Source organism: Bos grunniens, chromosome 20 (assembly GCF_055505025.1).
Source record: "Bos grunniens cultivar Pamir isolate PY7600 chromosome 20, Bosgru_T2T1.0, whole genome shotgun sequence".
Taxonomy (NCBI): Eukaryota; Metazoa; Chordata; class Mammalia; order Artiodactyla; family Bovidae; genus Bos; species Bos grunniens.
In genome coordinates, this window is record NC_141184.1 from 53,971,623 (window position 1) to 53,997,567 (window position 25,945).

Below are 25,945 nucleotides of genomic sequence, written 5' to 3' on the forward strand. Positions count from 1 at the left end.
GATTGAGGTTGTGCATTATTTTGCTCGAATATCACAGAAGCAGTAATGTTCAACATTCTCATTGCATCACTTCAGAGGGTACCTTAATATCAACTTGACTTACTATTGGTTATGCTAACCATGTTCACCTGCTTAAGTGACAGATTTCTATAAAACTTTTACTTTTCATTAGATAGGGGTTGCTAAAGTCCAGTCCACACTCAAGGGGAGGAGAATTAAGCTCCATCTACTGGAATGATGAGCATCAAAGACTTTACGTTACATATCTAGAGGGGAAATTCTTTGAGGCTGTGCAAATATTCTGTTTCTCTTTAAAGCTTTGCCTGCTAATTTTATCATTCATCAGTGTATCTTGGCCTGCAGCAGATATTACTGTGGTGTTCTAATGATTTTCATTTTTCTCATCCTCTCTACATTTTTTAATTGAAATTTTTCTGTAAGGAAAATGTGTCCCTTCTCCATTTATTTGTTTATTCATTCAATAGTTTGTATCCATATGGACTCACATGTTTATTTTGTTCTTGAGTTATAATCCAGTACTAATGTTATTTTGCTGCTCAAATAGTTGCATCCTGGCCAAGGGGACTCTTCAGGATGGGACAGTTCCCTCTATTTTTTTTGAAAGCACTTTCTTTCTGGCATCAGTATTTTCTTCATCTCAGCCCTAGAATCAGCCATTTTTCCAAGAAGCTTTGGTTTCTCTTATTGGAGAATGGTATTTAGAAAGGAAGACCTGGGCACATCTTATTTTTTAAAATAATGTTCTTCTTGAGAAAACATAGAGCCTTCTTATGTTAGACTTCTTACATTAGGTGTGTTTATGCTAAAAGTATTTTTTTTTATGGCTGAAAGAAAACGGAGACACATATGGTGACAGGTAGAAAAGTTAACTCTTGTTAATATTGGTTATCTAATCAGTAGCGATTAATCAAATATGTTACCACATCACATGTTTCTAGTTAGACTTTACCTTTTCAAGTTCAGGCCACAAAACTTGAAAAGTTTATTTTTCTTTAATTATTACTTTCTGCTTGGGATATAATTGAGAACAGTAAGTCAAAAGAACCACTGAAACTGCCAAGCTAAATCCACCAATATCTACCCCAACTCAGTAAAGGAAAACCTCAGACCTGTGCTTAGATCTCATTTAGTCTTATTTTTATACAGCTCTAAAAATGATGGTTGTCTAGTTTCCAAAGTCCTAAAAGATGTAAGCCAACATTTTAGAATAACTAGAGGGGATCCAGCTATTATTAAGCAAAATGTCAGCTTGAAAAGGAGGCATTTGACTTCTGCAAGAAAGGAGAGGGAAAAAGAACAGACTGATACTTGACCATGAGAGCAGTGCAGGAGCTCTTCAGCTAAAAGACCTGGCTGAGTAATGCTGTTGATAGCATTGCTGGAAGGACAATATAGTAATATAGTAAGTGTTCATTATGATAACCTTGAGTCATCACAAGCAAGTGTTAAATTAGGTTTTTTGAATACTGTTTAGGAAGTTAAAGTGTTGATATGTTTTTGAAAGATTTTCATGAATCTGTTAAAATGAACATGCTCCTTCCAAGAATAAATCTCTCGGTTTTTCAGTCTGAACCTTTTGTTCTTAAGAATTATTAAGAGGCAAATTTTTTGAGCATACAGCTCTACTGTTTTAGTAAAGTCATGATCATGAAATCAGATCCTCATTTAATCTGATTATACCAGCTTAGTGTTCCCTTAGGGTATCAACCTTTCACTTCTGATTTTCTCCCTTAAAAATTATATCATTAGTATGGCTGTCATTGTTATACCAGGAGAATTCAGTTCTGCAGAAAGATTTGATGTATCAGAGGCCTTCTCAGAAAGAACGTGTAACAGTAATTTTCCTGTATTTATTTAGGAAAAAACAAAACCCAAATGTTTGAGGAAGAATCATCAGAGAGAATGAAGTAGAATTCCTTAGCTTTTTTAGAAATTATTTTAAGGCTGTTATTTCTTTGGCTTGAGATGTTTTTACCCTCTTGTTTAATAAAATGTTGAACTTTGGTATTTTTTTTTAACTTATAAACTTAGACATGTGTTTTTAGTAGACCTGTTAAGTTGTCCCCAAAAGAAGAAACTTTATTCTTGGCTCAGAATAGCTGAGATGTCCCCAGTAGTTAGTTCATAAATGGTCAGGGTAGAGTTTGGAGTTCCTGGAGAATATAGCTGCCACAGAAAAAGATTTCCTTTGTCTTTCTCTCCTGCTGTGCATATGTATTTAAAGGTAATTTTGATAGAGGAGTGAAAAATAAGGAAAAGTGAGGCAAGGTATTAACACAAATGTGTTTGTTTAATCAAGGTGGAAAGTGTGGAAGGAATTTGAAGGAGCAGAGGGAGGGCGAGAAATGAAAGAGAAGGACCAGTTAGACCAGGTAAAAGATACCGTGGTAGCTGTCCTTCATCTCGTCTTTTCTCTTCTCTCTCTACCGTATTTTACAGTCCTAACATTTATAGGTTTCTGAAGCAGGGAAACAACTTTCTGTTAGAAATGAGGCCATTTCCAATTTCTTGACTATCCTTCTAAGTAAAAGAGAAGAGGCAAATTTATTACATTTTCAGGTAGCAGGGTTCAATTTCACAGCCAGAGAAATTAGTATGAACAATATGAAATGTTTGTTAAGCTAATGTACTGGATTTACTGTGTGTGGCCATATGCTTTTTTCTTCAAAATTCCAAAGCCTGAAAACTAGCCACATAGTTGGTTTTTCAGGTGTTTTGTTTTTGCTTTAAACTATGAAATTTTCCTTGACTGTAATATTTTATGTTTTAGGCAACTAAAATAGCTTTTTATAAACATAATGATTTTGATTGATTAAAGAAGTTGACTATATATCTTTTGACTGGTCTTATATGTCATTGAATTATTATATTTTTATCTGTGTTTAATATATATGTTTTATGATGAAATATAGTAATCAGTCATTGACTCATCAACATGATGCCAGTTATTTATCATCATTCCATTTTCCTTTAATGGCCATTATAAACTTGTTGTCGAATTATCCTTGTTTTATCATTTCATGCTCGTTATTCTGTGGGCTTTAAGTCCTCTGTTTCTAAGAATGGATAATAAAGTCTCTTGAACTTAGATAAGTATGTTGCCACCAAATAGGTGAGTACTTGCATAGGCATTGCAGGTGCCTTTAAGCATCTTAGAAGTAAAGTGAATATACCTTTTAAAATTTTTAATTTTTTTTTCCCCCATGCTGCACAGCATGAGGGATCTTAGTTCCCTGACCAGGGATTAAACGTGCACCCCCTACTTTGAAAGTGTGGAATCTTAACCACTGGACCACCAGGGAAGACCCCTAAAACATTAAGTATTCTTTTCTGAAAAGCCCTTGAAAGTTCATTATAAGCAGAAGGAAAAAAATACTCTAGGTTTCATCATTTATTTGAATGTGAGTGTATATATTTTGCTTGCTTTTGACTTGTTTAGAATCTGAAGTTTTCAAGTGTGGAGGGATCTACAAGGATGCCCTTAACCTAAATAAGTGAATAGATAACAGATGCTGAACTGTGAAATATTCTGCATAATTTTGTGAGTATTTGGGGGGAGCTTTTATTGCCTTTTTTTTTCAGGTCATCAGAGGATCTATGCCTACCTACCTCCTCTTAAAAAAAAAAAAAAAAAGAAGGTAAGGGAGTACTGATTAGTCCTTTAGCCTCCTTTTGCAGATATGAAAATGACGCCCAAGGCTGAAGGTCAAACAGTTAATTAGTAGCAGAGCTAGGATTAAAACACAAGTCTCTCTCCCAGGTCAGTTCTCATCCTATTATATTGACAATCCTTGGCCACATTATTCTGCAACACACGCTAAGCCACTGTATATGTAATTGCTACTTAATTAGCATTTTTTCATATTTGAAGTCATTTGGGTTTATATTTCTAGTTTAAAATAAACAATAGCCTCAAAATTCGTATAGGAGTTGTCTATTCAAAATATTTTTTTAAACCCTTAAGTTTGGTAACATCAGATCATCATTGTTCATAAACAGCTTTAATAATTACTTGATATTGAAAGGAAAATTTTGGTTAGAGTCGTAGACCAATACCTGCATTTTTCTGATTCTTTCTGTAATGTTAACATCACTACATCTAATAGAAATGCTCTCCTAAGCTAAAATAGAATAAGCCTGTTCATTTATATTGCTTTGCTTTCTGAAGAAATGAAACAAATTGCCACTTAAGGTAGTGTATGTAATTGTGTGTGTGTGTATAAAATATACTTACCTATTATTAGTGGTAGTTTTGTGAGATTTTGAAAATATCACACTTAACGTTGTTACCTACAATAAAAATTTAATTAATACTACTTAAACGTGTGTGTGTGTGTGTGTGTGTGTGTGTGTACGTGCGTGCGCGCGCTCAGTTGTGTCCAACTCTTTGCAACTCCATGAACTGTAGCCCATCAGGCTCCTCTGTCCATGCAGTTTTCCAGGCAGAAATACTGGCGTGGGTAGCCATTTTCTTCTCCAGGGGATCTCCACTCAGGGATTTAACCCATGTCTCTTGGGTCTCCTGCATTAGCAGGTGGATTTTTTTTTACTACTAGCACCACCTGGGAAGCTCTCTTAAACATATGCTTCCTGGGTCAGGTATGTAGATCATTTGTTTTCAGACTTTTCTATCTTGTAGCTTCAAATTCATGCTAGAGCAGTTTGGTAGAGTATTCAGATTTTATTCAACCTCTCTACTACATAAAATTTTTACTTTTTCATTCATTCATTCATTTATTCACTCAGTAAATATTGAGCATATGTCACATGCCAGGCACTGTCTTAGGTACTTATAAGTATTACCAGAATCTTAGCAGTCCTTCTTTCATAGGACATCAAGTACTGTTTCTCTGTTTGTACTATGAAATAAACTCTAATGCAAGATTTGCATGTTAGACACTCTCAAGTCCTCTGTTAAAGAGATATGTGAGCTTTGCCATTCATATTTTCAGTATTTGAAGATAAAATATTGTAAGTACTTTACCTGACTATTGTGGGTAAAGAATGTATGGCACTCTGGATTATCAAATATATATTTTGCAATAAATGATTGGTTATTTAATGTTAGATGGGGGATAGTGATGATGAGACATCTCCAGCTTTTAAGTCATACATGTCCAGGTGGGCTTAAACTCCTGGAGAGAAGTTCCAACAAGCTTAATCAATTTATCCATTCTGCTTAATGATTTCTAAACTCTCAGTTGAGCTTTTCATTCTGTTTACCAACCCTACTGCTTATCTTGAACAGTATGTTTTCTTTTTCATTTCCTATAGGTATTCTAGACTGTTTACTACTGTTATTCTTCAAAGTTTTAGTAAATAAAGTTCCACAGAAGTCTATTTACTATATGAGTTCTTAGAGCTGTTACCATTCTGATACGTATCTGGAACTTCCAGATGGGTGACCCTGGATGCAACTTAATCCAGACTTATATAATGCATAGAACCCAATTTGGGAAATAAAGGTTTGTACTGGTTCTCTTTCTGGAACCCACCTCTGATATGACTTCCTAGCTGTTAGTTGCCCAGTAATCCAGTGACTCCTCAGAACTGAAATCCTTGTGTTATTCATGGATGCTTCCCACAGAGACTTGTATATTACCTGTTACCAAGTTAAAAGATTATGAAAGTGGTTGTTTATAATGTTTAATATCTCATAATATTTAATGGATATTAAAGGAAAGAATGCTAATATTTAGGTGGTGAAGGCAGGCCCGATAATATGATCCAGTCTTTTCATTTCATTTTTAATGAGCTTTCTTTTATGTTTTATATTTTTTGGTAATTTATACAAAACTTCACCTATATTTATGCAGTCTGAGACTATAAAGATAGGTTTAGATTCAGATATTAAAAAAACAACAGAAAATATGTAAGCATCTCAGTTATAGACAGATGGCTGAAGATTATGTAGATAAAAATTAAATATTTACTTTTATATTGAATTTCAGAACTTTAAAAAAATTCTCCCCACATGCCAATGACATGTCTGTGACTGCACCTATAGCAGTGTCTATCGTTTTTCTCTCCCCTTCCCTGAGCCATAGCTTCCAAGTCCTTTGAGGTGACCACTGCTTCAATTCTATAGCAGTCAAGGCAGGTCAGAGGTCTTGTGTGAGTGACTTTGGTAACTACCATCCTTCCTCTTGTCTTGGGTAGCTCTCCATTACTGCTGCCTACCTATACACAATTTTTAAAAATCATCTAATGTAATCTATTTCCTTTATTTAATACATGAGGAAAGAAGAGGGGACAAGAAGTAGATGTTGATAAGTAACTTGCGCATGAGGCTAACACTGGATAATGGCTGAAAGTAGAACCAGGAGCCCAGCCTCTTTCTCCTCGTCTTATTTGAGTGCATAATCCATCTTCTCTCAAGTGTGGCTGACCTGAAAGGGAGCCAAGCATCCACCGGTTAAGGAGAGCCTGGGAGTGTCCTGTTATGAAAGTAGGCTGGGCCAGCCAGTAGGCAGAGCTGCTCTGATGGCATTAATGACCCTCAGTGTTTGAACTTGGTATGTGGTCATTGCCAGCCTCCCAGAATGTGTGCTGGACATCATTTATGTAGCAGATTCTTTACTCAAGAGGACTTTGAGAACTTTTCCAATTTTAGCTAAAACACTTTTTTTTTTCTTATAAGTAATTTGTGTTTGTTGTAGAAATCTTAGAAAAACACTATCTCTACGTCAACAAAAACAAGTTAAATAAAAAAATCATCTGTAATCACACTGCTCTGAGGCATGAGTGGAAATGTCTTAAGATTAATGTTTCACCCACATTTTGAACCAAAGTCTCTCTGCTTCTCTTTTATCACTGTATATTTAAGAAAAAAATGTATCTCTATGAGTACATCTACCTTGCCATTCTCTTTTTTCCTTATTAAAGACATGTTTGTTTATATTTTTTGGTAATACTTTTTTATTGAAGTGTAGTTGATTTACAATATTTGTTAGTTTCAGGTATACAACATAGTGATTTAGGAATATATATATATACACACATATATATATGTCTCTGTTCTTTTTCAGATTCTTTCCCTTATAGGTTGTTACAAACTATGTAGTTCCCTGTGTTATATAGTAGGTCCTTGTTGGCTGTGGGTGTGTGTGAGTGCACACAGGCCTAGTCACTCAGTTCTGACTCTTTGCAACCCCAACGGTTGTAGCCCTCTAGGGACAGCCCTCTGTTCATGGAATTCTCCAGGTAAGAATACTGGATTGGGTAGCCATTCCCTTTTCCAGAGGATCTTCCCAACCCAGGTCTCCTGCATTGCAAGCAGATTCTTTGCCATCTGAGCCACCAGGGAAGCCCCTATTTTATATATAGCTGTGTGGATATGTTTTACTGTTATTAAAGACATAAACATGGAACAGAGGACTTTTTTCAGCTGAATCTCTCTGGACAGGAAGATAACAATACTTACCGCCCAGGTAGGGCTAGTAGTGTTCCTTGGGATTCTTTGTGGAGAGCAGGAGCTCTGACCTCACTTTGCTTGTCAGGCCATAAATTACCAAGACCAAAAGCTGTGCTGTGGTCCCTTGTTCTTCCACAACAAGAACTGCAAGTTGCTTATTATTGCATCCAGTTTTTAGTCTCCAACTAAATGAAAAGATGGACTTGAGCTGTAAAAATAATTTACTTACCTTGACATGGAAGGTAAATATTAGGGATAAAAAAAAATGCTTTAGTAGAGAGCTTGTTGAAGTGAGGAGAGAAACATTACTGTTACTTAGGGTAACTGGAAGTTATTTGAGACAAAATTAAGTCTTTTCAGTCCCCTGCTTTTTTCTTCCGTTTGGCGTCAAATCACATTTTAAGACTGTGTTATATAAAATAGCAAGAAATTTTAGAAGTCATAGCAGTTCTATTAATTTGGAAGTATGAATGTATGAGTAGAATCACTGTAGCAACAGCAAACCCTTGTCCATTATTGTAATAGAAATGCTAGCATGCTCTTGAGAGCTTGACATTTCCAACAGCAGGTGCATGCATGAGCATGTGACATTTCTATTACAATAATGATAATAGGTATTCCGTAGAAAAAATCCTTGTGGTAGTTTACACACATTGTCAGCAGTCCTGCAGGATAGGTGAATCCCTTTTTAAAGGTGAGAAAGGGCTTCCCTGGTGGCTCAGGGGTAAAGAATTCACCTGCAGTGCAGGAGACATGGGTTTGATCCCTGGGTCAAGAAGATCCCCTTGGAGGAGGAAATGACAACCTACTTCATTATTCTTGCCTGGGAAATACCATGGACAGAGAGGAGCTTGGTGGGCTACAGTCCATGGGGTTGTGGAGTCAGACATGACTAAGCAACTAAGCAGTAACATAGACGAGAAAATCAAGACTGTTACTTGCCTAAGGTTATTTAATAGAACATCTTATTTTAGAAAGGTCTAACCCTAAAATTCTGCCTGTGTTACCCTGCATATTCTATTGCCTCTGGCTTTCTCACACTGGGTACATTTTGCCTTAGGCAAAAAATGTGTTACTTAAATAGCCAAAAATTTTTTTCCCATTAATTGGATTGTTTTGAATACACAAAGACCCTTCAATTATGAGGAATCCCATGGGACATTGTAAAACAATCTCTTTGTAAAAGTATATACTCTCTGATTGACCATTTTAAAATTTTTATATTTTTATTTAGATTTTTAATGAAGGTTTTACTTCAAACAGGATGATGTAACTGTAAATGTTAACAATTATGATACTGATAACATTAAAAATTTTTTTTCATTTATTATTTATTCATTTATTTATTTTGGTAATGCTCAGGCCAGTTTAATAAATCACATTTGGAATTGGAAACATTTAGGTTACATGATAGGCTAGAGATTGTATACATTTTTAAATCACAAATTATATATTACTTACTATTCTGTTTACTGTGTTTACTTAAATATATTTTTACTAAGAAAGTCTTGTTTAGGCTGAATTGTAATCATCTTAGGTCAGTGATCCCTGGATGAGCAGCTTCAGCACCACCTAGGATGATGGGTGGGGCCCAGCATCTGTGTTATAACAAGTCTTGTAGGTGACTCTGACGCACATGCCAGTTTGAGACCCACCAGACAATATGTTGCATCTACCAAGAGTGTAAGAGAGTTTGTGCTTTCTTTCACCTAAGAGATGCTTCTTGAGTGTTTTGTCCAGGACAGTCCTCTGTGACAAGGGTGCTGCAGAACTCTGCTGCCTCAGATGACGTCACTCTGCTTCCGGCTTAATTCAGTACGAGAGAGAGGTGAACTCTTAGAAACAGGCTTTCATTAAAAGTCGAAGGGTCAAGCCAGAGTTCTAGGTTGTGGGTAGAGGAATTGACTACAGAGGCCTGCATTCTCCCTTCTGGGGCCTGAGCACACTTTTCTCCTTACTCTTGGCTCTGTTGAACAGTTCATTTCCAGAGTTTGTACTTCACCTCAGCTCCTAAACCAAGTAGCCAAGCATTTCTAAAGGTTGTTTTGCTGTAAAATACAACAGGAAACAGGTAAAACGATCTTCTGTCCCTTTCCCCCTTTAGGGGGAAGTAAGACAAAATTGTGTAAAAGTGCTTGGAGTAGGTGTTTGGACACCAAAGGACTCTACAAACTTAATGTGCACTTTAGAGGTGGGGGACCCAGGTGAGAGGCCACGGGAGGAGGAGAAAGAGGGCGGGGGGCACTGAGTTGTAGGGGCAGCATTGGCGGCTGTACTGATGGGGCCTGAATGATCTGGCCTTGAAGAAAGCTGCAAGTCTGGAGCTGCTTTGCTTGTATTAGAGAAGATAGGCATTAGAGAAAGTAGAATTTAAAACTTGGGGCAGATGATTTAAATTCCTAAGAACTTTGTGGCTTTATAGTTGTACGTATATCTCACATTCTACCTAATTCATTTATCAGCCCCCTCCCCTGGTTGCCCACCCAGAATGTGGGGCTGGGCAGTGGTTGGTTCCCTCAAGTATGCATGTTAAAATACAGAATTATCACTTGATGGTAATGTGGGGCCTTTGTGTACTTCAAGTTTGGGGGTGACACGGAGTGCTCATGACAGATGGCTAAATTAGTGGATAAGTGTCTTTTTTTCAGGAAAAATATTAAATAACTGTGTAATGCCATTCATATCTAATACAGTTATTCTGATCATATGGATCCTTGTATGAAGTGTTGCAAGACTCTACGTTAACGAGAAAACAAAACCAATATTGAGCAGAATGCCTCTGGGAACTCTTGATTGGGCCCATCTAGTGCATGCTCCGTAAATTTTTATGTTGTTTATATGGTGTGCTGTGGTTTACAGTCTGGTCTTTGCATTAATTTGCCATTGTCTTTCTCAAATATTAATGAAGTGTAGGAGCGATTCTACTCCAAATAGGCATTTTTAAGATGGACTTCACAAAATAAAGCTTTTCCTTTAAAAAATATTTTTTTTTCTGAAAGACGGAAATCACTTCATTAGCAATTGCCAGCAAAATCTCCTAATGTCTTTCCATAAGCTGTTTAAGCTTTAGTATTAGAAATTAAGGCTAGAGGATTTAATTAGCCAGCTCACAGGATGCAGTCTCTTTAATTTAGGATTTCCCTTTGAGAAAATTATGTAGTTAAGAAAGGATATCATATTTTAGACAAGTTGGTTTTGGGCCCTTAATGTGTCTATATTGTGATCTGGAAATTATGCTTCATGTGAATTGAAACTTTTTGTTTCTAAAATTGATAACTGCAGCATGGCATGTTGGATTGTGTGCAGTAGTTCTCGGAGTTAGGAAAGTAAAAATTGGGTTTTGTGGGGGCAATGATTAACTCATATATTTTACTAGGGACACATAATCAGGTATTATTTACTATACATTTAGCCAATGCACTGGGTTTTAGTTAACCAATGAATACTTTGTTATGGGAGTGTTAAATGTTAACACTTGCATTTTTAGATTTAGCTTTAAAAATTTAGAAGAAACCTCGTACAACCCTTGCCATCCTTTCAGCCATAACATTAACTTGCTTTGGTTTCTGCCTTTAATTTCCCCAGGGGTTCTTTTTATTTAGGAAAAGGGTGAAAGATGTATTTGTGTAAGTACTACACCAGTGCTTCTGTTAAATTCTTTTTCAACAAAGAATTTGTTACTTGAGCACCTCATGCACAGAGTGCATATTTTTCTGAAAAGAATGTGCCCTGAAAGCAGCAGTTTTTAGTATATATTTATTTCATGTCTACCAGTTTATTTTAGCTTAGATATTTTCTAACGCTTTCAGTCTGTAACCATTTTTCAGTTAACCAAGAGCATACACATATATGCACAAAATGGCCAACCTTTAGAAATTATTTTTGTATTTTAAACCAGTTGTCTCTCCAGTCTGTGATATCAGGGGCCTCTCCTTGTCCCTTTTAAAATGCAACTAAAATATTGACTTAGATACAGAAAATCAGCTTTCAGGGAAGGATATTTTTAGAGTATCAATGAAGAATTTAGTATTTACTTTCTAGAAATGTTAATGCTCATTAACGTGAAATTAATGCAGGCAGTTCGTGTGTTCATATGTGAGAAATTTGCCCCTTAAGGATTTTTATGTTGTCATATAAACCATTGACCTACAGAAAGGTCAAGTGCAAAAATGAAGTTTTGGCGTAGTGGACTCCCCTGAAGGCCTCTCGGGTACTTGTGGGTATCCCTGGACTGTGTTTTAAGAATCATTGCATTGTAATATTTTTGAAGTATCTATCTATGGTTAATTGAAAGAAGTCTCTCCCCTAAAATTCTCTAGTTCTCTGTGTATGAAAGTAAGACTCTTTCATGCTTATTTTCCAAGTTACTTCAAGAGTGAGACTCCACCTTCCCCAAAGATTCCAGTAGCTGTGGAGGGAAAAAAGTGTTATGGATGAAGGGAATGTATCCAGCACCCCTCCCCTTTTTTTCTCCAGCTGGGAAGAGAAGGAAAGGGAAGTAAAATTTAATGAGCACTTTTACTGTGTGCCAGGTGCTTTACATATGTTATTTCATTTTAATCCCCCAAACAACCCTAGGAGGTATTTCTAGCCACATTTTGTTCAAAATAGAGCAAGTCTCAGAAAGGTTAAACAGCATGCTCAGATCACACAGCTTTTAAGTGGACAGAACCTGATCCAAATCAGAGTTTTACCAAGGCCTGTACATCACTGTGGGCTTCCCAGGTAGAGCTAGTGGTAAAGAACCCACCTGCCAATGCAGGAGACATAAGACGTGTAGGTTCGATCCCTGGGTTGGGAAGATTCCCTTAAGGAGGCCGTCGCAACCCACTCCAATATTCTTGCCTGGAGACTCCCACGGACAGAAGAGCTTGGTGGGCTACAGTCCTTGGGGTCACAAAGAGTCAGATACGACTGAAGCAACTTAGCGCACACACACACAGCACTGCGCTTTGGTTTAGTTCCTGCAGATTGAGGATGTGAATACTAAAGTTAGATTGGGCTCTGTGGTGGCATGATGACCAGACAGTTTGGCTGCCTGTGAGGTTTGCTGTTAATGGGATTAGCTGTCTTTGACAGATTATATTTTATAAAGTCAAATATATTTATTAAAAAAGATTTGCATAATTTCTTCAGTTATAGTTATTTGAAAATAAAAGTTAATTATCCATGGTTTACTATAGAGCACAGGATTACCCCCTTTTGTATCCTCAGTTCTGGCATATAGAACAGCTGACTATCCCAGTAGGAGATTTTCACATCTACAGTCTTGAGGCAGCTTGTTATCTGGGATTGTCAGAATTCCAGAAAGGCAAAATCCGTTCTCAAGAACATTGCTTTGTTTCAAGTTACCCAGTACCTAATGGATAAGACCACTGTGGGGTGGGGTGGAGAGGGTGGGGGAGAATGTCTTATAGGGACATCTCTAAGAATCTCTGAGGGAGGAATATTCTCCTTGCTTCTCCTGTGGGAGCTCTGGTATGATTTAGCACTTGGAGAAAGTGTGTTGGTAGAATTCCCAAGTTTTCTCGAGCCCTGAAGTAAGGCTTGATGGAACCTCCTACATATTGGTTCAGTATTATACCTGCTGTCCCCTGTGTAATTTTCATGTATCCATCCCAGCCTCAAAGTGAGGAGGGGAAACCCCAAATAGGCCTCTGAGCATTAAATAATTGCCACAAAGCAAGTCAAATTAGAGGTGCAGCTGACCTGAGGGGAATGAATTTTCTTTGAAAGAGAATAGCTGTAGGAGAGAGGAGTCATTGTGATAGCTGATAGTAGAGGAAAAAATGAGAGCTCACTTAAAAGTCCTGCCACCTGCAGTTGTCTGTCCAGGCGGTGCTGTCCCTTTCACGTGGTAACACCCCAAATGGTCAGCTGACTGGGGTGGCAAGGTAAAACCTGTACCATGTAGAAATACTTAAAAAAAAAATGGTTAGAATTTTGAAAAGGAGTTTGGATACTTGAAAGATAATCTAGAATTACTTAGAAAGTGAACATTCATGAAGCACCTCAATCCTGATGATACTACATTAATGAAGTGTACTTTATAAGACATGAATGTGTTTATTTGTGTCCTCACACATCTCTTGAATTGTTTTGGAGGTCGCAATATTTTATAGTTTGCTTTTTAAAATATTTTATGAGAGTAGTAAATATTTGACATAATGAAATTGGATAATACGTGGGGTTTTTCTCCTAGCATAATTGTACAATATCAGGGTTTGCTGTACCTCTGACTTATACAGCTACATGAGTAAAGAAAAGTTGGTTTTGCAAAACTATTTGAGAGCTTCATCAGTTTTGCTAAGGGCCTCTTCTTTGATAGTTAAATTAATCTGTTCTGAAGCACCTGTCAAACTATAGCCTTTCAGACTGTTTAAATACTAACTAGTATAACTCGTTTGGATCCTCAGTTGTCTTGGCTTTGCCTGTGGTAGGAGAAATTCTTCAGGATCACTTTTGCAGAGGGACTAAAGCGCTGACTTGGTGGATAAGGAGAAATAAAGGAGTGTTAAACTGAGAGAGCGGAGAAGGCAATGGCACCCTTCTCCAGTACTCTTGCCTGGAAAATCCCAAGGACGGAGGAGCCTGTTGGGCTGCAGTCCATGGGTTCGCTAAGAGTCGGACACGACTGAGTGACTTCACTTTCACTTTTCACTTTCCTGCATTGGAGAAGGAACTGGCAACCCACTCCATTGTTCTTGCCTGGAGAATCCTTGGGACGGGGGAGCTTGGTGGGCTGCTGTCTATGGGGTTGCACAGAGTCGGACATGACTGAAGCAACTTAGCAGCAGCAGTAGCAAACTGAGAGAGTTTGACTTTATAAATGGTTAGTTTATGAAAACTATCTTTCTGTAGTGACAACTAGTTTCTTTTGTACACATATGTATGTGATAGGTGGAAAACAGAGATCCTTTGCACTAGATATACAGAATATACTTGGAAACTTTCTAGACTCTCTTATAATCTGTTGTTTTTGGGTTTTTTTCTATTTTGTCTTAATCTATGCCTGTGCCATGCATGATCTTCTAATTATTGTAAATTCTTAGTGCACTGATACATAAAAAAGCAAGACTGCTCTTATTATTATTTCTGAAATTTTCCTCGGTGTTTACTTTTTTGTGTGATTATTTTTTCTCATGGGAAAATACATTAAAATTTTTTAAAAATATGATCACATATGCTATGTAGCTTTACTTTGTGGTTTTCAAAAAAAACTTAAATCTTTTTTGCCTGTGCAGGGCCTTTGTTTTGCACGGGCTTTCTCTGGTTGCGGCGAGCAGGGGTTACGCTTCCATTATGGTGCCCAGGCTTCTCGTTGTGAGGGCTTCTCGTTGCAGAGCACAGACTAGGCATGTGGGCTCAGTAGTTACGGCTCCCAGGCTCTAGAGCATGGGCTCAGTAGTTGGGGCTCTCGGGCTTTCTTCGAGGTATGTGGAATCTTCCCAGATCAGGGATCAAACCTGTGTCTCCCGCATTGGCAGGCGGATTCTTTACCACTGAGCCACCAGGGAAGCCCCCACAAAAACTTCTTGACCAAAAGAGTTATAACAGGAAACTGGAATATCCGTTTGGAAACAGGGATGAGCTTTGTGGGAAGAAAACCAAGGATTACCGTATTACAGTTATCAGATTTCCTTATTACAAAGCAATGATAGTGATTTGATTTTTGGAAATACACCTTTTAAATTGATAATTTGGTTAAAAAAATTACAGCACTTTTCTGTCTCCACTTTGTTGCTGAATATGAATTATCAAGATGAAGTTATACGACTCTGAAAGATTTCTTATAAGTTGAATAATGTTTTTCCCAACTCCCTGGCCTAAAGGAAGCCCTCCCTTGAAGGTGATAATAAGTAGGGTTCAGATGCCCCACATGTGCACTTTAGGCATCATCAGACTGTCATTGCCCTGTCACGTCTCTGCAGCTCCAAATGCAGCCCCCCCTCCCAGAGTTCCCACTGGGAGAGAATGAAGAAATAGTGGCCTGCTAGATAAGTTTAATTCAAGTAGCATAGATAGTGGAAGGCTGAGAGAAGCTTCATTACATTTGTAACATTCAGGTTTCTGTCAAGTACTTAATCCTGAGGTAAATGTGGCCTGTGTTTCTAAAGGGATTCCCCTTAAAGTTTATCGTGACTTTCAGAGAGGGTAGATGGAACTGAATGGTGTGCCAAAAGGAATTCAGGATAGCTCCCCATATTTAGGGGAAAGGAGTGAGGGCAATTTATGCCCTAACCAAACAGGACAGGACTGACTGACTGCAGCCAGTGGCAGCGGGAGACAGTTTCCAGTTGGCTGTGAGCTGCAGATAAAGCTATCCATGAGGAATTGCTGCTCGTGTGGCTTGAGTGTCTCATTGCTGGATCCTTCGAATCAGTGCTCTGAAGCCGTTGGTCATGAGGTTGTAGAGAATTCCTTTGTGGTTCTAAGTTGAAGCTATACAGCGTGGGTCCCTTGCCGCTTTGTGATTTTGTGCACCCGTATGTGCAAATGAGCATGTTTGTACCATCTTTACTCTGTGTGATGAGCTTTCCTGATAGCTCAGTTGGTAAAGGATTTGCCTGCAATGCAGGAGACCTGGGTTTGATCCCTAGGTTGGGAAGATCTCCTGGAGAAGGGAAAGGCTACCCACTCTGGTATTCTTGGCTGGAGAATTCCATGGACTCTATAGTCCATGGGGTCACAAAGAGTTGGACACAACTGAGCGACTTTCACCTTCACTTGCTCTGTGATAGGAAAGAAAACCATCATTGTGAGCTACTTCAGCGATGGTGTTGGTTTCAGGTTTTGGTGGGCTTTGCCGTTCCCCAGAGACACTGCTATATTGGGGCTGCCTGGAATAAAGGTGGAAGGAAGGGGAGGAGTTTGTTGAGAAGAAAGCTGAAATGACCTACTCTATTTTTAAAAATTGTTTAAAAAACGGTGGGATGGTGAGGGAGAAAACTACTTGATTTTGGTCAAGTAGGAAAGTGAAAGTGTTAGTCACTCAGTCGTGGCTGACTCTTTACAACCCCATGGACTGTAGCCCTCCAGGCTCCTCTGTCCATGGGATTTCCCAGGCAAAACTATTGGAGTGGGTAGCCATCCCCTTCTCCAGAGGCTCTTCCTAACTAAGGGATTGAACCGGGATCTCCTGCATTGCACGCAGATTCTTTACCGTCTGAGCCACTATACCACAGATTTAAAATAGTGTAATGATGGCTTATTGAAGCTGTGATCTTGGTATAGTTTTGAAGTGGTATATGTATATACATATATATAGGTGTGATGGTGGTATACTGCAGTAAGTGTTTTCATATGGCTGGGTAAAATACTTGAGCATGTCTGTTAAATAGCTTTTTTTTTTTTTTTTTTAACTTGTAAGGTGCTGGGGGAGGGAGGTTTGAGTGACCTGAATGTCTTTACTTGAAAATAAAAGCTGTCATATGTTTTTCTTACTGCTGTCAAGTACTACACATTTCAAAGAATTAAAATATTTTGTAGCATCTGAATGCAGAAGCTGAACTCTCTCCTCCCTTTCTTTCACATAGGTTTCCACTTGAGTGGCACAGTGACAGAACCTGCAATACAATCGGAGCCAGAAACTGTTTGCAACGTGGCCATCAGCTTTGATCGTTGCAAGATTACCTCAGTGACCTGCAGCTGTGGAAACAAGGACATATTTTATTGTGCGCATGTTGTGGCACTGTCTTTATACCGCATCCGCAAGCCAGATCAGGTCAAATTGCATCTTCCCATTTCAGAGACTCTCTTTCAAATGAATAGAGACCAACTACAAAAGTTTGTACAGTATTTGATCACAGTGCACCACACAGAAGTTTTGCCAACTGCTCAAAAATTAGCAGATGAAATTCTTTCCCAGAATTCAGAAATCAACCAAGTACATGGTGAGTATAGACAGCCATTCTATAGCTTGCTTCTTGGGATTATTGTTCATTTATAAGTTTAATTCTTCTATATAAAAGTAAGTTAAATATGAATTAGATCATCAGCATTGCCCTTAGGTAGCTGAGGGTTTAAATTCAATTTTGCATCTTAAAACATTTCTTCTGAAGTGTTCATTCTGGAGATACCAAGCCTTTTATGCTCAGAAAGATCTCTCATTTGTTAAAGCTTGGCTCTTAAACATTTATGTTTTATATTAATACAGTTTTATCAAATATTAGATATTGGCTATGGTAAACACAAATTCACCCTTGTCAGGTGTTGTCAGTAAACTGACTTGCATGTATTCAGAATTTTTTTCATTTTTTTAAAAGTGTATTTTCCAAGGCATTAAGTTTCTAATATGATACTGCATGTTAAGAAATAATTTATTTTTAGAAAAATACTAAAATTTGTTTAGACAGAGTTTAGGATATGACTATTATTGTGTATAAGAAATCTCAAAAAGTTTCTTTTAAGTATTTTATACACTGAACTTATCTGACTTATTTGTTAGCATGTGTATCAGCTGTCTACATATAGTTGAGATATGAGACCAGTTCACTCAATCCTTGACATAGAAAGTGTAAATGTTTAAGGAAAGCAATTTGAGCTCACTTCCTAAAAACTTTTAAAATTGTGAGACGTAACACAGAAAAGTGCATAAAATATATATGTGCATATTAACAAAGTGAACCAACACCCAGGCCACGAAATAGACCACATTTGGCACTTGAGAGGGTTCCACGTGTGCCCCCTTACTTTGAGTCACCAGCTCCTTTCTGTTCCTCATGGTAACCATTGCCTGATGTTTTTACGGTAATCACTTCCTTGGTGCTTTGTGTTTTAATGTTAACATCACTAAACCCTGGTTTAGTCTTACCTGATTTTAAACTTTAGGTATCTGACTTTTTTTTTTTTTGAATTTTATTTATTTATTAATTTTTGGCTGTGCTGGGTCTTCATTGCTGCATGCAGGCTTCTTATTGCAGTGTCTTCTCTTGTGGAACACAGCCTCTAGGGCTCAGTAGTTGTGGCGCACGGGCTTAGTTGCTCCGCAACATGTGGGATCTTCCCAGATCAGAGGATCGAACCCATATTCCCTGCATTGGCAGGCAGATTCTTTACCATTGAGCCACGAGGGAAGCCCCTATCTGACTTCTTTCATTCAAAATCATGAATGATTTGGATAATCATAAACATCATCTCATGTTTATGAGATTTATTTACATTGTTTCATGTACCTTTTAGTTCATTCATTTTCATTGCTCTTAAGCAGCACTAGAAATACCAATAGAAGTGCAGTGTGAACCACATGTATAATTTAAAATATTCAAAAAGAAACAAGTAAAATTGATTTTAATAATGTTTATCTCAATATACTTGAAAAATCAGTTCATATTCATATTAGTCTAACATTCATAAATTCAACAAAAATATTTATATATTTCACTTCTTATTCACATTATTCTTTGAAAATCTGTTTTACAGTTAACCACAAGCACATCTCAGATCAAACTCTAGCCACATTGCAGGTGTTCAGTAGCCACATGGTTAGTAGCGACCTTATTGGAACAGTAGCTCTCTAGAAAGTATTCTGGGTATGAGGACACCATGATTTATATGTCCATTTCACTGTTGATGAACCTTGTTTTGAATAAAGCTGTGAACATTCTTTTGTCAGTCTCCTGGTGTCTTATGATACTTTTAATATGTCTTTTATGTCAGCGGAAAATCCACATAACCATATTTCTTCTAGCGCTCTGCATATCAGTCTCAGCTTTATTAAAGTAGCTATTACAAGGTGTATAAAGCATTTTACTTGGTAGAATCTGCCAGTGTTGAGTAACAGGATGGTAAACAACTCTGCCACAGAAGTACCCTGGACCCACCAAAAGCACATGCACTCAAGGACTCTTTAAGTTTAAGTAGGCTTCTGCTCTGTCATACCATCTGTCTCCATTGTGTTACTGTGTGAAAATTCAGGCCAGCTAACAGTCATCTCAGAGATTTCTCAGGAGCCTGTTTGTGGCTTCTTATTAAAACATTGACTGAAGGCAGAAGAATAGCATATACCATTTCTTCAAACTTTCATGCACTCCCTTTTTTTCCTTTCTTTAAAATTCATATAATCCATTTGGTCATTTAGTTCTCAAAGTTTTAGTTTAACCAGAGGTCCATACCAAGTCAGTTGTTTGTTCTGCATCTGTCTTCCTTGTTTTAAAGGATAGCAGACCCCCAAATTTCTTATCTAAAAGCTTTTAAAATCCATTTCTGCGTCAAAATAGTGAGACTAATGAAACAATCTAAGGTTGGATGTAAAAAAGTATTCACAAGACATTATATTTCTTTCAGATTTTCTAAAATTAGAAGAAAAAACTAAGGAAATATCAAGGACAGAATTCAGGTTAGCTTTAGACTGAATGTGATTTTCAGATAACCGTTGTATGAGAACAGCTCCACGAGAGCAGTGAACTTGAGCAGTTTCTCCTGCCAGCTTTCTCCACTTAATTTATCATCACATTTGCTCCTAGCCTGGAAATGGGCCAATTACACAAGCTGCCTTCCTGCTTTCCATTCTAGTGTGACAAGTGGCAAAAAAGAAGAGAGTTAGAAAGCAGCCCGTGACCTTAAGTGATGAAATGGGAAATCTGCTCCCTGGAGGGTCTTATTTTAACTGTTAGATTGATGACTTAGTAGGGGGTGGGATTTTTAAATGTTTTGCAGTTATTTGACTACATGGTCCCACCTGCCTCCAGACATCTGCACGTTAAGCATCCTCTGACTCATTTTTTAAGCAGTATTTTCTTGCATGGTTTTGAGAATGTGTTCTTTTCTTTGAGAAAAATGTCTTGAACATGAATATTAGGAAGAGTTCATTTTTCTGTAAGGAAAAGCATCACTTTTACCTAACTAGATAAATAGAGTTAGGATAGGATTTAGATTAGATTTTGTTGATAGGTATCTTAAAGAGAATGAGGTTTATCTTATCTAAATACTTTTTAAAAGAAAGCCATAATACAATTTTTAAGTAAATGCAAACTATGCTGCTAACAGTAGGTTTTTCCTTTTTCTTATGAACTTGTCCTAAAGCTTCTTAAAATTCTATTAGTTGCTTTACTTACTATTTTGAAATATTTTTTAAAGAACTTTATGCTAAGGAATTAAAAGTTTTTTCAAGTGTATTCCAGGCATATTGTTCCTGATAATTTCCTTGTAAGCTACATATTGCAAATTTATAATTGTAATAGATTGTAGATGAAGAAACCAAGGAGAATGGGTTAGTGACTTATCCAGGATCACAGACTGAGTAAAAGTACTTGAAATACAGACTTAGTTATTGTAATTGTTCAGTCCTTGTCAGTTTTTTACATTTCATTTTGGTTTCATAAAATTTTTCACATAATTTTGATTAGATTAAATCAATTATTGTGTGCTAAAAAGTGGCTGTAAGTTAGTTAATTGATGTTAATGGCCCTCCAGGGAGATTGGCAGTTGCCGTTTTGCATTGATAAGCAAAATTGTTTACCATGGTTTTATATTATAATAAAACTTTCTAGCTTCCATATCCTCCAAAAAAAGAAAAGCTATTGTTTTTTCTCAGTGTTTAGAAATTTACTGATTTCTAAATGCTAACCTGCTCTCTTGGTTAATTCATCCCAGCCGTTTTTTGGTCTTTTATGCTTCTTATTAATGTATTATAAATTAGTGAATTGTGATATCTGGACAGAACATTGAAATCTGGAGACCTAGAGTACATTATTATCTCTGCTGTATATTACCTGTTTGACCCTGGGTAAGACTCATTTCTCTCATCTTTAAAATGCTCATAATCTTCACTAGCAGCATTGGAAAAATCTTGGTCATACTTACATATGTAAAATATTAAAGAAAAGATAAGAGTTTACGTCATGTTGGGGTACCCATAAGTAGTCATAGTTAAAAAGAAGAGAAAAGAAACCTGTTGGGGGATGGATGATAACAGAGTTGGAGGTCAGCTTGCTGTCCTCTGACTCTCTGGCATATATTTCCTCTTCTACTTTTTCCTCTTTTGCTCTTCCTTTGGGGGACTTCCCTATGGGATAGTGTGTACTAGGCAGACTACGACAAAAAGGGACAGATGGAGTGTCACCTGTGGCATTGGTCTCTTCTTGGACCAGAGGGAAAGGATGTCATTTCTGTGGCCCTTTTACCCCCAGTGCTTGAGTCAGTCGCCAAAGTAGGCTAGATTCATCCCTCATTTCACTGTCGAGTGTCCAGAGGTACCATCTCAGTCAGCCAAATGTAGAAGGCGTGTACAGTTGACCTTTGAACAGTTTGGGTGTTAGAGACATCAACCATCTGTGCAGTTGAAAATCCACACGTAACTTACATAGTTAGTCCTGGGTGCCTGCAGTTCCTCTGCACTCGTGGTTCCTCGTATCCACAGTTCTTCTGTATCTGCAGTTCTGCGTCTGTGGATTCAACTGGGGATTGTGTAGTATTTAATATTTATTAATACTGTTGAAAAAAAATCCTCTGCAAGTGGACCTGTGCAATTCAAATTCAGTTGTTTGAGTCAGTTCTATTTACATGTCAGGTAAGGGTTGACATATGACATGTAAGATCTTTTCCACCCCTAATTCTGTGACTGGTGGTAGTATTTTTATACAGACACACACAGAAGGACCAATGTACCTCTTCTACCCTAGTGTGCATTTGTGTGTTGTTCTTCCATCAGACATTTAGTTTTGTTTCAGCATGGTTTTGTATAAAACTAGCAGTATAAATTCCATTCATGCCTGCCTGTCTTGCTAAATTTAGCCTTCAAATACTTCCATGTCCCAGCCGTTATATATATCAATCCATTCAGTCTCTCCCAGATATCACCAAACAACCAAATCTATTCAGCCATCCCATATTTGTTGTGTAGCTTATTTTTACTTGATTGTAAGCTCCATCAGGGCGAGAACTATGACCTGTATCTTTTGGCAGCTTCCCTAAGGACAGTATTTAAGAAGTAATGGACACTCAAAATTAAGTAACAGTGTCCTTTATTATGTAATAAAGGTCATTTATGACACACCTATGCATAGTTAAAAATCATACTCGGTGGTGAAAAGCTAAAGCCTTTCCTCCAAATTCAGGAACAAGACAAGGATTTCCACTCCCACCACTTGTATTTAACGTAGCTTTGGAAGATCTCACCACAGCAATCGGACAGAAAAAAGAAGTAAAAGCCATTCAAATTGAAAGAGAAGTTAAATTGTTACTATTCACATAGAAAACCCTAAAATTTCTACCCAAAAGCTAATAAATGAATTCAGCAAAGTTGCAGGCTGCAGGTTAATATACAGAAATCCGTTACATTTCTGTACACTAATAATGAAATATCAGAAAAAGAAAGTTAAAAATAATAATGTCATTAAAAATTAAATGGAAAAGAATAAAATACATAGGAATAAATTTAACTGAGTAGGTGAAAGGCCTGTACTCTGAAAACAATAAAACATTGATGAAGGAAAATGAAGATGATACACAGAAATGAAAAGATATTCATGCTCTTGAATTGGAGTGATTAATATTGTTAAAATGGATATACTACCCCAAACAGCCTACAGATTTGATATAAGCCCTATCAAATAACAATGATATTTTCCACAAAATTAGGACAGAAAATCCTAAAATTCATTGTTGTTGTTGTTGAGTTGCCAAGTTATGTCCGACTCTGTGTAACTCCATGGATTGCAGTATGCGGGGCTTCCATGTCCCTCACCATGTCCTGGAATTTGCTTAAGTTTATGTCTATTGAATTAATGCTGCCTTCCAATCATTCCATCCTCTGTTGCCCTCTTCTGCCTTCAATCCTTTCCAGCTTCAGGATCTTTTCCAGTGAGTTGGCTCTTCACATCAGGTGGCCAAAGTGTTGGAGCTTCAACTTCAGCATCAGTCCTTCCAGTGAATATTCAGGACTGATTTCCTTTAGGATTGACTGGTTTGATCTCCTTGCTGTCCAAGGGACCCTCAAGAGTCTTCTCCAGCACCACAGTTCAGAAGCATGAATGCTTTGGTGCTCTGCCTTCTTTATGGTCCAACCCTCACATCCGTACATGACTATTAGAAAGACCATGGTCTTGACTATATGGACCTTTGTTGGCAAAGTGATGTCTTTGCTTTTTAATACACTGTCTAGGTTTGTTGTAGCTTTCCTGCCAAGAAGCAGTTTTCTTCTACTTTCATGGCTGCAGTCACCATCCACAGTAATCTTAGAGCCCAAGAAGAGGAAATCTGTTACTGCTTCCACCTTTGCCCCTTCTGTTTACCAAGAAGTGATGGGACTGGATGCCATGATCTTAGTGTTTTTAATATTGAGTTTTAGGCCAGCTTTTTCACTTTCCTCTATCACCTGCATCAAGAGGCTCTTCAGTTCCTCTTTACTTTCTGCCATTAAAGTGGTATCATCTACATATCTAAGGTGGTTGATATTTCTCCTGGCAGTCTTGATTCTAGCCTGTAACTTATCCAGCCTGACATTTCACATGATGTGCTCTGCATATAAGTTAAATAAACAAGGTGACAGTAAACAGCCTTGTTGTACTTCTTTTTCAATTTTGAACCAGTCACTTGTTCAATATAAGATTCCTACTGTTGCTTCTTGACCCACATACAGATTTCTCAGGAGACAGGTAAGATATTCTGATATTCCCTTCTCTTTAAGAATTTTCCACTGTTTGTTATGATCCACACAGTCAGAGGCTTTAGCGTAAAATTGATATGCAACCACAAAAGACAGAGAATTACCAAAGCAATCTTGAGAGAAAAGAACGAAGTTGGAGCTGTCACCCTCCCACTCATCAAACTATGCTACAAAGCTACAGTAATCAAAACAGCACGGTACTGGTACAGAAACCAGACACAGAGATTAATGAACAGAATAAAGAGCCCAGAAGTAAATTCACACACCTGTGGTCAATTAATCTACAACAAGAATATACAATGAAGAGAAGGCAGTCTCTTCAACATGTGGTTCTTGCAAAGCTGCACAGCTACATGTGAAACAGAGATTAGAACATTTTCTTCCAACATTAAAAAAAAAATCAAAATGGATTAATGACTTAAATGTAAGACCTGAAACCATAAAACTTCTAGAAGAGAACATAGGCATATGATGTACATTGTAGCAATATTTTTTTGTATCTGTCTCCTAAGGCAAAAAAAAAAAGCAAAAATAAATAGAACCTAATTAAACTTTAAAGCTTTTACACAGTAAAGGAAACCATTGGCAAAACAATAAGCCTATAGAATGGGAGAAAATACCTGCAAATGATATAACTGACATGGGATTAATATCTAAAATATACAAATAGTTCATATAACTCAATATCAAAAAAAAAATAACCCATTCAAAAAAATGGATGAAGACCTGAATAGACATTTTTCCAAAAGAGAAATATAGATGGCCAACAGACACATGAAAAGATAATCAACACCACTAATTGTTAGAGAAATGCAAATTAAAATAGCAGTAAGATATTACCTCATACCTATCAGGGTGGCCATCATCAAAAAGTCTGCAAATAACAGGTCCCTGGTAGCTTAGTGGTTAGGAGTTTGCCTGCCAGTGCAGGAGATATGGGTTCGATCCTTGATCTGGGGAGATCCCACATGCTGTGGAGCAGCTAAGCCTGTGGCCACAACTGCTGAGACTGCTCTAGAGCTCAAGAGCCACAACTCCTGAGCCTACATGCCACAAGTACTGAAGCCCAAGCCCTAGAGTCTGCTCTGCAACAAAAGAAGCCACCACAGTGAAAAGTCTGCACATCGCAACTAGAGAGTAGCCCCTGCTCACTGCAGCTAGAGAAAAGCCTGTGCAGCAACAAAGACCCAGTACAGCCATAAGTAAATAAATAATTTTTTTAAAAAGTTTACAAATAACAAATGTTGGAGAGGATGTGCAGAAAAGGGAACACTTACACTCTGTTGGTGGGAATGTAAATTGGTGCAGCCACTTATATTAGAGGCATTACATTACAAACAGTACAGAGGTTCCTAAAAAAAAAATGAAAAACTACAAATAGATTTAACAATGGAGTCACTCCTGGATATATATGCAGCAAAAAAAATAAAGAGTAATTTGAGAAGGTACATGCACCCCAGTGCTCATAGCAGCACTGTTTATTTAGAATAGCTGAGATTTGGAAACAACCCAGCTTCCCTGGTGGCTCAGCTGCTAAAGAATCCTCCTGCAATGCAGAAGACCTAGGTTCGAACCCTGGGTTGGAAAGATCCCCTGGAGGGGAATGGCTACCCACGTCAGTATTCTGGCCTGGAGAATTCCATAGACTACATAGTCCATGGGATTGCAAAGAGTCAGACACAACTGAGCGACTTTCACTTTCACTTTAAAGTGTCCATCAGTAGATAATTGGATAAAGAAGAAGGGATGTATGAATACAAGTGGAATACTACTCTGTCATAGGAAAATAATGAAAGCTTGCCATTTGTAGGAACAAGGATGGACCTAGAGGCCATTATGCTTAGCGAAATAATTCAAGACAGGGAAAGACAAATGCTCTATGATATCAATGATATGTGGAATCT

General features: G+C 37.6%; 1 protein-coding gene across 4 annotated transcripts in view; it reads left to right on the plus strand.

The window, feature by feature from the left end:
* ZSWIM6 (zinc finger SWIM-type containing 6) overlaps positions 1-25,945 on the plus strand; it is a 211,923-nt gene that overhangs the window by 111,710 nt on the left and 74,268 nt on the right. For all 4 annotated transcript variants that reach the window (XM_086361862.1, XM_086361865.1, XM_086361864.1 and 1 more), the window contains exon 2: positions 16,972-17,328. In XM_086361862.1, coding sequence (XP_086217988.1) covers positions 16,972-17,328 — 357 coding nt within the window. The remainder of the gene's footprint in view (positions 1-16,971; positions 17,329-25,945) is intronic.